This window comes from Alligator sinensis, unplaced genomic scaffold (assembly GCF_000455745.1).
Source record: "Alligator sinensis unplaced genomic scaffold, ASM45574v1 scaffold925_1, whole genome shotgun sequence".
NCBI classification, from domain to species: Eukaryota; Metazoa; Chordata; order Crocodylia; family Alligatoridae; genus Alligator; species Alligator sinensis.
Genome location: NW_005843152.1, coordinates 61642 through 73593, shown reverse-complemented (window position 1 = coordinate 73593; position 11952 = coordinate 61642). Strand labels below are relative to the sequence as shown.

Here is an 11952-nt window from a genome sequence, read left to right as displayed (position 1 = left end):
ACTGCTGGTGGCACTGGCAATATGACCAGCCCCATCCTGCAGCACAGACTATTTTTTTCCCACATCAGTGTAATTATCAGTATTTTACAAATGTATTTGTCTTCTGTATTTGAAAGTCATGAAGAGATCATAAGGATAAATTTATAGTGAGTTTTCAATTTTCTGTTAGTTTTACTATGTTCTAATGCCAGGGCCTCTCCCCTACTTTTCTTAAATAAAACAGATAGTTGTACTTACAGTAATGCAGAAAATAATATAGATCCAGTCATTATTAGCACCACCATTAGAACATTACCACTATTATTGTTATCACTATTAGAAGTATCAAGTAAAGATTCCTTTGGAGGGGAAAAAAAGGCAGCTTGAGCCACATTAGACACTTCTGAAATCAGGAAGGCATTATCCATGGCACGTACTGCAATATAGATTATGGTACCATTTTCTATTGTGAAATTTTCTGGTTTAAATTGAAATGATTCTTTGGTGCAAGCAGGCTGAGGTATCAAACTAGATGTATTCACAGATGTAGCCTGGTCAAAAGCGTTCCGTAAGTCCAGAGAAATTTCACTCATTTTTATGAAGTATTGTTTAGCTGAGGGGAAAAAAGTGGAAGTGGGTAAGAATGTTAGCATGCATGTTTCACTGTACATACATGCAATGATTGTAAATAACTTGCAGAGCAAAACCTATCTTTTTTGAAACTCAGATGGTACTCCATTCCCAACGCAACCATTGACTAGTTTGTTCAACTAACTACCAGCCTTTCTTTCTGAGAAGACCTGGACAGGATTTGCATTAGAACTTGTCAGGCCCACACATTAACTTGGCCAAGGATCTGCTGTTAACTTAAGTTGTGCATTTTTTATCTTAATCAGCCTTAAGTGAATTACGTTACAAGCACTTACAGCAATGAACTGGCTGAACAGAAGAACATACCCAGGGATGGAAGTCTTCCATATATAAGTGCAGACTATGGTCCATACATTTACCACCCTCAAACACACTTAAGAAGATTTTCTATAATGCTAAGATTAGAATGATAGGATGAGAAGCTTCTCGCACAATATCCTTTCCTTTGAATATCCAGGTATGCATAAAGGACAAAAAGGGAAAGCTAAAAAGAGAGAGGAAAGAAGTATCTGCAATCTACCAGTATTGGCAGAAACTAAAATATATAGCAGAATGGCAGCTCCATTTGTCAGGGATGTTGCTGTAACTGTACTTGGCTTCCTAATGTTCTTTAGTGCACTACTACTGTTAATTTTTCAAGGCTACATGGTTATTTTCTGTTCCAGACTTTTCCAGCTTTTTGTTTGATTTGGGTTCTAAATGCTTCTCTTCCAATCATAAGTGCCATTACTTTAGGGAATGGAGGAAGGCTGACTCTACACCCCTGTAGAATCCTCCTACTCAAATATGCTTTAACTATACAGCTGTTTTGAGCTGTAGGAGCAGTAGTAAAGAGCCACGTAACAGAACCTGAGTTTGTTTCCTCCATGAGCTGCTCATCAGGAGTTGTAGGAATGTGCATAAGAAAGCATGGGATAGGCAGAATAAAATCTTTTCATTTCCTGTAAAATGAAGTGTTGGGGTTTGGAAACATTACAGTTTTCTCATTCCTTTCTCTCGAGGATTAGGTGGTGTCACAGTGAATACTGTGTTGAACTTTTGGTTATTTAGAGGCCTAGTCTATGCTAGGAATTTTTCACAAGGAAAAGCTAGAATAGGCAAAATCATAGGGCATACCCAGACGAGTGCACCACATACCACACAGTCCTTTGTTCTCCGCACTGCAAGGGCATGCTGCCCGAGTGTGCGCTGCTCCTTTTTTTTTCTGTGAGGTCAAAAAAGCCATGGAAAAAAGCCCGAAGCACAGCACACTTGGGCACCATGCACTGTTACAAAGTGGAGCTGGACTGCTCAGAGCCGCACTACAGGTGATGGCCAAGCTCCAGCCAGTAGGATCACTGTCGCTGCAGCTCCAGGAGGCCCCCAGGACCTCAGGTAAGGCTTCTGGGCCCAGCCTCCCCTATGCTACCCAGGGGCAACTTGCCACACCCGGGGGCAACTTGCTACTGCTACGTGTCCCCGGGGAACCAAAGGTCCATGCTCATGTGGACGCGCCCATAGTGTCTATCACATTATGGAAAATGGGAAAGATATAGCTCATTTTCTCATCTCAGCCTAGCTGATAGGATCCTTGTGCTTTGTAATTTCAGACAAGTGACAAGAAAACATCATTTCCACATCTGCGTAATAACCTACAGGCTTACCTTGTCCCATATCCAGGTCTCCCCCTGGAGCTGTCCATGATAAGTGAATGCTGCCTTCTTCTATATGAGCATCCAAGTCAATTATTTTAGAAGGTGGGAACACATCAACATACTGAGAAGGAACATTTTCCACAACAAAAGAACCTCCAGGTGTAGTTCTTCTGAAGCTTCCTAGCTTTGCTTGAATTTCCTTGTTACTGACTTCAGGTCTTGGTACATTCATTTTGATTTCACCTGCCCCCAAAATAATTAAAAGTTTATTAGTACAAAACTCCAAATGATAACATTTTCTTTTACCTTTAATTTCTTTTCTTTTCCTGTATTTTTTAACTTGGGGTAGTTCAGATTAGTACAGGAATAGGTGAAGCAAAGATGGAAAATACAGTGAATCCAGGTATTCTCCAGCCTGGCACAAGATTTAGAAAACCACAGACGCAAAATAGATTTTAGAGCAGTTGGAGCTAGAAACAGTGCTAATTATCATGTAAGGTAGGTAGAGTATTATGAAGGTTTCCAGTGGGTTATAGATGCAATAACTGCTTCTACCCATCTCTTCCTGGATACTGTAGGTATTAGAAGGCATTTAATCCCAGGTAACCATTTTCTTACTCATTTGGGTATATGCATTTTTCTAAACAAATATATGACAATAGAAATATGAGAGTGAGAGAGGATGGGGAATGAGAAACTTTTAATTCTATTTTGACCTGTCTTCAGTTGATTAAATATAGACTTAGAACTAGCTTTGATTTTCAGACTCTTAAACTCGGAGATGCTCTTGACTTCCAGAGAGAACTGTATTTTTTATTAAAACTCTATTTTATAGAATAAAACATTCTTATTAAAATATTGTACACAGTGCTCATACATAGCAAAATACAGTTTTTTTTCGCTTTATGCTGTACATGCGTTCCTGGAAAACAATGCATAACTTGAATTCACAGAAAGGGAACCCACTTTACTATGTAACAAATAGGGATACATTCCAAGACCTCAACTGTACTGACCTTCAGACCCATTTCTACCAATTTTATAAGGCAATTTTGGTATTCACCAAGAGCAAGCACAGGGTACTATCATAATGGGGATGGCAGCTACAAAAACACGTGTCACAGACAATGACCGAGGAGCAGTGATCCACACGGGAGACTATATTTTGGTGCGCATCACTCCCACAATGCACCATACAAAGCAGCTGACTGTGGGCTTCCACCACACTGATCATATAAAAGTGAGTTTACCTTGCATATAACCAATTTTTGGTATAAAAAGGGTCATCACATAAGAGCAAATTCACACATAAAGAACCCACACAAAACGAGGGAAACCTGTAATGTGCCTCCAGCTGTTCCTTTTGAAAACTGCAAATGTGAATAGAAAAAAATACATTTAACTGATTTTAAGGTTAAAAATCATTTCTGTAAAGCTAAGCTCTTCCATATTCAGCCATATTTTATGCATGCAAAAAATACAAAAGTATTTTACTACTTTTATAAAAGTTTCTTACCATTCTTTATGTAGCCTGGTACATACAAGGCTTGACTTTGTCTCTTGCCAAGTCGGGTACTCTTATCTTTTCCCAGGACCTGCACTTTCAAGTTGTATCTACCGTTTTCATGGAAACATGTGAAGAACCTTGAATAGATTCCATCATTCTTGGAAACATCAGCACCTTGGCATAAAATATTAAGAATTAACGTCCAAAAAGAAGGTAACTTCTAGTAAGCAAGGTCACTTAGGCTGTTCAGTAGTTAAGCACAGGTGGTTCTGCTATTATTGGAATAACTTATTTTAATATGGACGTCAGCCGAAATGATATTGTCTCCATTGTGATGTAAATGAATTACATATTTATCCAGAGGTAACAATGTGGCATTTATACATATAACTGTGTAATTGCTCTTCTTTCTGGGAAACTACCTTAGTGGAGATTCTCATGTTATGGTTGGTGGAGACCTTCTTGGCAGTCTTGAGACTGACACAGTGTCAGAGCACAGGACTCTGTGAAGGAGACAGCTTGCAGGATGATTTCTTTATCTGTCACCAAAGTTATATCTACACTGCTGTCAAAACTGTGACTATCTTTGCACAGTCATGCCTGAATTAGCTTAGTTGATGGGCAGTGGGTTCATAGTATCATAGTGCTTATGGTCAGAAGGGACCTAAACAGATCATCAGGTTCTGACCCCCTCCACTGGGCAGGAATGGATGCCGGGGTCATATCACCCCAGTCAAATATGTGTCCAGCCTCCTCTTGAAGACCCCCAAGGTAGGAAAGAGCACCACCTCACTTGGGAGCCCATTCCAGAGCCTGGCAGCCCTAACTGTAAAGTAATGTCTCCTGATGTCTAGCCTGAGCCTTCTCTCTAACAATTTGTGGCCATTATTCCTAGTAACCCCGGGTGGTGCCCAGGGGAACGGAGCCTCCCCCAATTCACACAGATCCCCCCTGGTGAGTTTGTAAACCACCACCAGATCCCCTCTCAGCATTCTCTTGAATAGGTTCAGACCTTCTAGCCTCTCCTTGTAGGGCCTGCCTTGCTGCCCCTTGACCATGAGAGTGGCCCTCCTTTGGACCAGTGCTAGCCACATCCCCCTTGAAGTGTGGCGCCCAGAACTGGACACAGTACTCCATCTGTGGCCTGACCAAAGCCACATAGAAAGACAGGATCACCTCCCTGGACCTGCTTGTGATGCATCTGTAGATGCACAACAAGGTGAGGTTAGCCTTATTGACCACTTCGTCATATTGGCGGCTCATGTTCATCCTGGAGTCAACAAAGACTCCAAGATCCCTTTCTGCCACTGTGTTGACAAGAAGAATGTTCCCCAGCTTATAGGTGTGTTGCTGGTTCCTTCTCCCTAGATGCAGTACCTTGCAATTGTCTGCACTGAATTCCATCCTATTCTCATTCGTCCACCTCTGTAACCTGTCTAGATCTAGCTGAATTCTGTCCCTTCCCTCCAGCATGCCCACCTTGCCCTAAAACTTGGTGTCTTCAGCAAATTTGGACAGCATGCATTCCACACCCACAGCCAGATCGCTGATAAAGATGTTGAACAGTAGAGGCCCTGGGACCGAGCCCTGGGGGACTCCACTGCCTACATCCCTCCAGGTCAAAAATGACCCATCCACCACCACTCCCTGGGTGTGACCATCTAGCCAATTTGCCACCCATCTGACTGTGTAGGCATCAATGCCACAGTCACCAAGTTTTTTTAAGAGAATGTGGTGAGAAACCATGTCACAGGCCTTCTTAAAGTCCAGGAAAATGACATCCACCCCGACACCCTCATATAGGGACTGTGTGACCTGATCATAAAAAGAAACCAGGTTAGTCAGGCAAGACCTGCCCTCAATGAACCCATGTTGGTTGCCCTTGAACATTAACTCCCCTGCTGGGCCCTTGCAGATGTGCTCCTTGATAATTTTCTCTTTCTCAAAGGTCTTCCCAAGGACTGAGGTAAGACTGACTGGCCTATAATTGCTGGGGTCCTCCTTTCTCCCCTTCTTGTAAATTGAGACCACATTGGCCCTTTTGCAATCCTCTGGTACCTGGCCAGTGCCCCACGAGCGCTCATAGAGCCAAGCCAGGGGCCCCACTATGACCCCTGCCAATTCCCTCAGCACCCTCAGGTGAAGAGCATCTGGACCTACTGATTTAAACATGTTCACCCCCTCCAAAAGTTCCCTAACTAGGTCGTCTCTGTCCCTAGGCATGGCAGTGCCCCCTGGGTCCATCCGAAACTCTAGTGGGGGAGATGTCCCGGTCCCTGTTCAGGAATATGGAGGCAAAGAATTAATTAAAGAGGTCATCTTTTTCATTTGCTGCAATCACCAGATTGCAAAGCCTATCCTGTAGGGGCCTACATTACCCAGTGCCTTCTTCTTACTTCCTATGTATTTGAAAAAGGACTTTTTATTATCTTTAATTCTGTTTACTAGCCCTAGCTCCATCTCTGCCTTGGCCTTCCTAACAGCCTCCCTGCAGTCCTGAGCAGTGGAAGTGTAATCCTCGTTGGTGATAGCCCCTTGCTTCCACTGTTTGTACACTTCCTTTTTTGCCCTCAGGCATCCCTGGATGCCTTTGCTGAGCCATGGGGGCTTCTTAGCACTCCTTCCCCCCTTGGTGAGCATTGGGACTGACTCCCTTTGAGCTCGGAGGATCGTCTCCTAAGAGAACAACCACCTGTTTTGAACTCCCATCTCATTGAAACTTTGAAACCCCAATGCCTCTCCTACTAACCCTCTTAGCTTACAGAAGTCAGCCCTCCTAAAGTCGAGGACCTCTGCCTTGCTGCTTGCTTTCACCACCCTGTGCTGGATAGTAAATTCCAGCAGGCAATGATCACTGTCACCCAGGTGGTTGAGTACCTGCAGACCCCTCACCAGGTCATTGCCTGTGGCAAGGACCAAGTCCAGCAGGCATTTCCCCTGGTGGAACTATGTATTTCCCCTGGTGGGTTAACATTAATGCTGCAGTCAAGATTCACATGGCATGGGACAAACTAGAAAAACCAACTCTTAAGCCCCCGACAGATGTAAAAGTAAGGTGAATGCGCAATAGGATCTGATGCGGGATCCCAACAGTTGCATTTCCTGGGATGCCTGCATCAGATTCCACTGCACCATATTGTCAGGGCAGAGGGAGCCTGTTCCCAGGCTCCCCCTGCACTGGCAAGTAGGTTTCCAGATGCAGGAGCACACTATGTGCTCCCCAGGCTGGGAGACCCATCAGCTGAATGGGGCTTTCCACTGGGGAAACACATTTGATCAGCTGATGGGGCTCCGAGCCCTGGGAGCCCATGGTGTGCTCTCTCAGCTGGAAGCCCTGATCTGCTGAGGGGCCTCCCAGCCTCTGGAACACATAGGAATCTTGACAGTCTCCTGTGGCCCCCAGAGGCTGGGCACTGGCCTTGTGTTCAGTTACAGGTGTGATAAGAATCAGTCACAAAGGTATTACACATGTTTTGTAACATGTATGTAAAATATACTCAAAGTTCAGAGAGTGAATTTAGGCATAGAGTTGTTTGCCATCTTTTGTCCCTGTGCAGTTATTTGCATCATAGGTGATAGCCCAAGAGAGAAAACAGGCTTTGAAGAGAGACTTTGCCTTTCCTTCCTGTGCACAATTTCTCTTTCTTCCTCCCATTACACCCAGTACAATACATCAGGGTACATATGTTGTATCAGTTTGGATACCAAGCCATTCACCCATCCTAAAAGCACTTCCCTGCTCTTAAAGTACCACTACTAAAGACCAGAGTCACAGTTTTCTTCCTTTGAAACCCCTTATTCTGGGCTCATTGCATACCGGTGACTGACTCCTTTGTGTAAATTTGCAAGTAGCATGTAGTAGATTCTAAAATGCAGAACACAAGTGGGGAGAATGCAAATTGATAAATAAAAAGCAAGGACATTTATTAAAAAATTACCTGAGCCATTGTCAAAAAGTTCCAGATCTACTGCAGTTCCAGTCTGCGGTTCAACAGTAGCCTTCACCATTGCACCAAGAACAGGCAAAAACCCTTGGCTAACTTCTGCATAAATAACCATAGGACTAGGGAAACTGTTTGTATCATTATTCATGTGAGCTCTCACAGTCACTGGAGGCACATCCAAAGATGCTGCTCGAGAGGTTACTGTCATTGATATGACTTGAGAGGCTGTATACGTATTTTGAATCTGATAATGCCAATCTCCCCACTGCAAATCAAATATAAAGAATATTATAAGTTTATTATAAGAATGTAGTATACTATGAACAGCCTTGTTCCTCTTAGATAATCATATATTAGATTAGATTAAAGGAGATTTTCAGTGGCACAAAGAGCAGTTCGAGTTAGGATATCGCTACAAGGCCAAATCTGAGATGATTTGGATACCTTGGCCAGAGCTGTTAATATTTTAAAATGTTTGGATTACTTTTAATTTCAAATTTAGAGCTGATTTTTTTTTAGGTTTTAGGAATTCTCTCATTCATGGAACCGTTTGTGTACTTAAAGTTACAGATATGAATGCTCAGCCTTAATTTCACCTTAATGTAGTGTGTTGTGCAGAAATCTTATATATATGATAGGAGTGCAGTGGCAGGAAAGGTGTCAAAAAGTGGGAGTTTAGGCATTTTAGTCCATGAAAGGTATTAAAGAGTTCAGACACAGAAAGAGAGAACTTGAACTTTACCTCTGCGGTGCCTGTTACAGTGAGTCGAGCTGTTTGGAGGTTTGCATCACTAATGGTAAAGTCAGAATTTCCATACTCTTTTCCATTAGGGTCCCTGAGGAAAATGTGTGGTAAAGAGCCACTCCATGTAACTATGAAGAAGGTGTCATTTCCTACAGTGCTGTCAACTGTCACTGACCCATTCATCCACTGACTAACTGCAACTTGTAGAGCTTTGCTTTCAAGCTGTCAGACAAATGAAATATGATTTATGGTTAGATAGCAGGTAAATACTTAAAATAAAAATAATTTTCATCTTACTAAGATGAACAACTCTGATATTATGGCTATTTAGAGGGAAGCCTGAGTGGGTAAAGGGTCTCTGTCCCACTGCTGGAGGAGGGAACACAACAATATGGGTAATGTTACAGCCAGTGGCGATGTGTAGGGGGTGCACATGCACCCCCTGAGACCGCTGGTGCACCCCCTGTCAGGCCAGGCTCTCCACTTAGGTGACAGGCAGGTGGGGAAGGTGGGAGTGCTGGTGCCCCCTCTGCGAATGCCAGCCAAGGAGTGGGAGTTCCAGATGAAGCGGTGCTCCTGGAAGTGAAGCAGAAGAAGCGGAAGCGGAAGCGGCGCTCCCGTGGCTGCTTCCAGGTGAGTGTGACCGGCCTCAGGCTCCACCCCCAGTTGCTGACTGGTTGCTGGGAGGGCACATTCCCCCCTGACTAAGGTGTCATCAGTTGCCCATGCTTACAGCCCTGTTGGCGCTATCATGAGAAGGTCCCATGTTCTACACAGAACTGAATTGTTTGGAGAGACAAAGACCTTCTGTGTCTATTGCTGTTTCTACCTTCAAGGGAGATCAGCAAGGGAGGAAGAGCCACAGGCATCACAGGATCAAGGATTACCTTGATAAATCTCTCTTAATTGACTAGTAACATGGGGAAAAAAATAGCCTATTAACATGGGAAAAAACACTTTGAAACTCAGACCTGGATAGAAAGTTGAGAAATATTTCCACTTCCTGATGAAATTCCGCTGAATGCATCAATTAGACTACTGGATTCCAGTGTATCTGAGGCATAAAATTGCAAACCTCCTGAAATGTAATTATTAAAATAATCAGAATAGTAATTTAACTGTAGAAATGAACATACCTTTGCTATGAGCCTTGTGCTAGCCTAAGCGAGTGCAACACTGAAATAGCCAACTTGATGATTTAGAACTTGTGTATTGCCCTCTGTGCATGCTTTGGGGGATGATCATCAGGAATCAGTTAAAATGGACAATTGAGTCAACAATCCTGGTTTGGAAAAGCATCCCAGATATTTCCATTTAAATCCATATGGCTTTGTCTGGCAGAGGACGGTTATTTTGTCACTTTTCATCAGGTGCAAGGATCACTCATTTCTAGGCTGTTTTTAGTAATTTTGGATTCTGAGCTACGTTTCTCCCTCAAAGTAAAATTCTGCTCTGAAAAACATCTCTATAGGAATAACATTGGTGGATTCTGTGGTTAATCCCTCAGCAACCTAGATGATAACTCCTTGATTTTAAGTATATCGTTTGGTCCTCCGCTACTGGTCATGACCTGACTGTAGCGCAAGTTAAGCATGTTTCAAGCATGGCAAGTGGATCAAACCTCTCCAAAGACTAAAGGTGCTTCCCCAGCACCAAACTGAATTGCTACTAAGCATAGGAAGAAGTTAGGCACCCAATTGATCAGCCTGGATCATTTCTGAACATTCTCTGAAGCCCAAGGTCAGGCACACAGTAAACTTTCCAGTCCATTCTGAAGGCACCACCTCAAATAGTAGTTTATGGATTAGGCCCAATCCAGATCAGAGAGAAGTTAGCCACCAAAATTCTGCCCACATGCTGCTTAGGCACTTAAGAAGCCAAACTGGATTAGTTCCTCAGTGAGCATTTCTGTAATGGCACATAGTCCCCCTATAAGAATAATTCTTCTATGGTGGTAGCAAGTAGACATGACTATTAATACATACAGCACATACCTTTGGAATCCCTACTTGAAGTTAAGCTGAGACTAAACCAGAACATATAAATCCCACTGGCATTTGTCCTGTATTGTAGCATTATACAGTTTCCACATAGATTCCCTTAAAATGGCTTAAGTTAAAAGTAACAATGCAATTTTAACTCAGACCAGAACTGAGCATCCTAGTCAACAGTATAGTGGAGATGCTTCAGATTCCTAAGCTAGAGCGCTCTACCTGTGAGTATATGAGACCACTACTGGTTTTATAACAATTATTTTATTTAAAAGCATGTATTTAGGAAGGTTTAGTATTTACAAATCATTCCCATGTAAATAACAGAAATCAATCATGCAGATGCAAGACGAAGATGTCCAGGGAGGTGATGCTTCCCCTCTATGCGGCACTGGTCAGGCTGCAGTTGGAGTACTGCGTCCAGTTTTGGGCAACGCACTTCAAGAGGGATGCAGAGAATCTTGAGAGGGTTCAGAGGAGGGCGCTCGTATGGTCAGAGGCCTGCAGGCAAGGCCCTACGAGGAGAGACTGAAGGACCTAGATCTCTTCAGCCTTCGCACCTAGGTCAGCTACCTGCTGATTGCAGCCCTTATTCTGCTGCAATCTTTTTAAGTAACAGCGGCTAGAAACTAGGGCTGCATGAAGTTTCAGTGGGTGCTTTGTTATGAAGCTGTTTTGACTCGTTTTGAGTCCAAAAGAACAAAATTGAAATGAAACAAAAGCCTCAAAACAGCTTTGAAACAAGGGCACTTGAAATGTTTCAAAAGTTTCAAAACGTTTCGAGTTTCGAAGCTGGCTTGCTTGTAGCTAAACAGAAACTAAGGAAAGGCAGGGGTAAGAGGAGGGAAGGACAGCTCTGATAGTGATATATAGCTCCCAATTCGATTCCACAGCTCTCTGATCACCTTCCCCAGGTCTCTGATCATTTCCCCAGCTCTTCCCAGGGGGCACGGGCCCCCTGATCTGCGTGCAGGGTTTCAGCGAGCTCCCACCACTGCTGAAACCCTGGGGAGTGCTCGGTGCTGCCGATGGCCCCAGCCTCCAGCAGCAGCCTGCTGAAACCCAGTGTGCAGATCCAGGGGCCTACACCCTCCAGGAAGAGCTGGGGGAATGATTAGAGAGCTGGGGAATCAAATTGGGAGCTGGCAAATTGAACTGGGGGCTGAGGAATTGACCTGGAGGCTGGGGAATCAAACAGGGAACTGAGGAATTGAACCGGGGGCTGTAGAATTGAACTGAGAGCTGGGGAATCAAGCTGGTGGCCAGGGAATCGAACAGGGAGCTGGGGAATTCAACCAGGGGTGGGGGAACGTTCTCAGGTCCTGAGCATTCCCCCAGTTTCTGGTTCAATTCTCCAGCTCCCTGATCTTTCCCCCAGCTCTCTGATTACATCTTCCAGCTCAGCCTGCGCCCCTGGATGATGCGGGATGACAGCAGGCTGCTGCTGCCAGCTGTGAATGGTGGCAGCTCTGGGCTATTTCCCCCGCCCGCAGCAGCGTCT

The 11952-nt window shown here is 44.0% G+C and overlaps 1 protein-coding gene across 1 annotated transcript in view; it reads right to left on the bottom strand.

The window, feature by feature from the left end:
- Positions 1 to 233: 233 nt before the first annotated feature.
- The window catches only part of LOC102372199 (calcium-activated chloride channel regulator 1-like), a 29199-nt gene continuing 17480 nt past the window's right edge, over positions 234 to 11952 (bottom strand). Inside the window, 6 exon segments of the mRNA XM_025194049.1 lie at positions 234 to 592; positions 2274 to 2507; positions 3781 to 3945; positions 7710 to 7980; positions 8458 to 8682; positions 9432 to 9538. Coding sequence (XP_025049834.1) covers positions 234 to 592; positions 2274 to 2507; positions 3781 to 3945; positions 7710 to 7980; positions 8458 to 8682; positions 9432 to 9538 — 1361 coding nt within the window.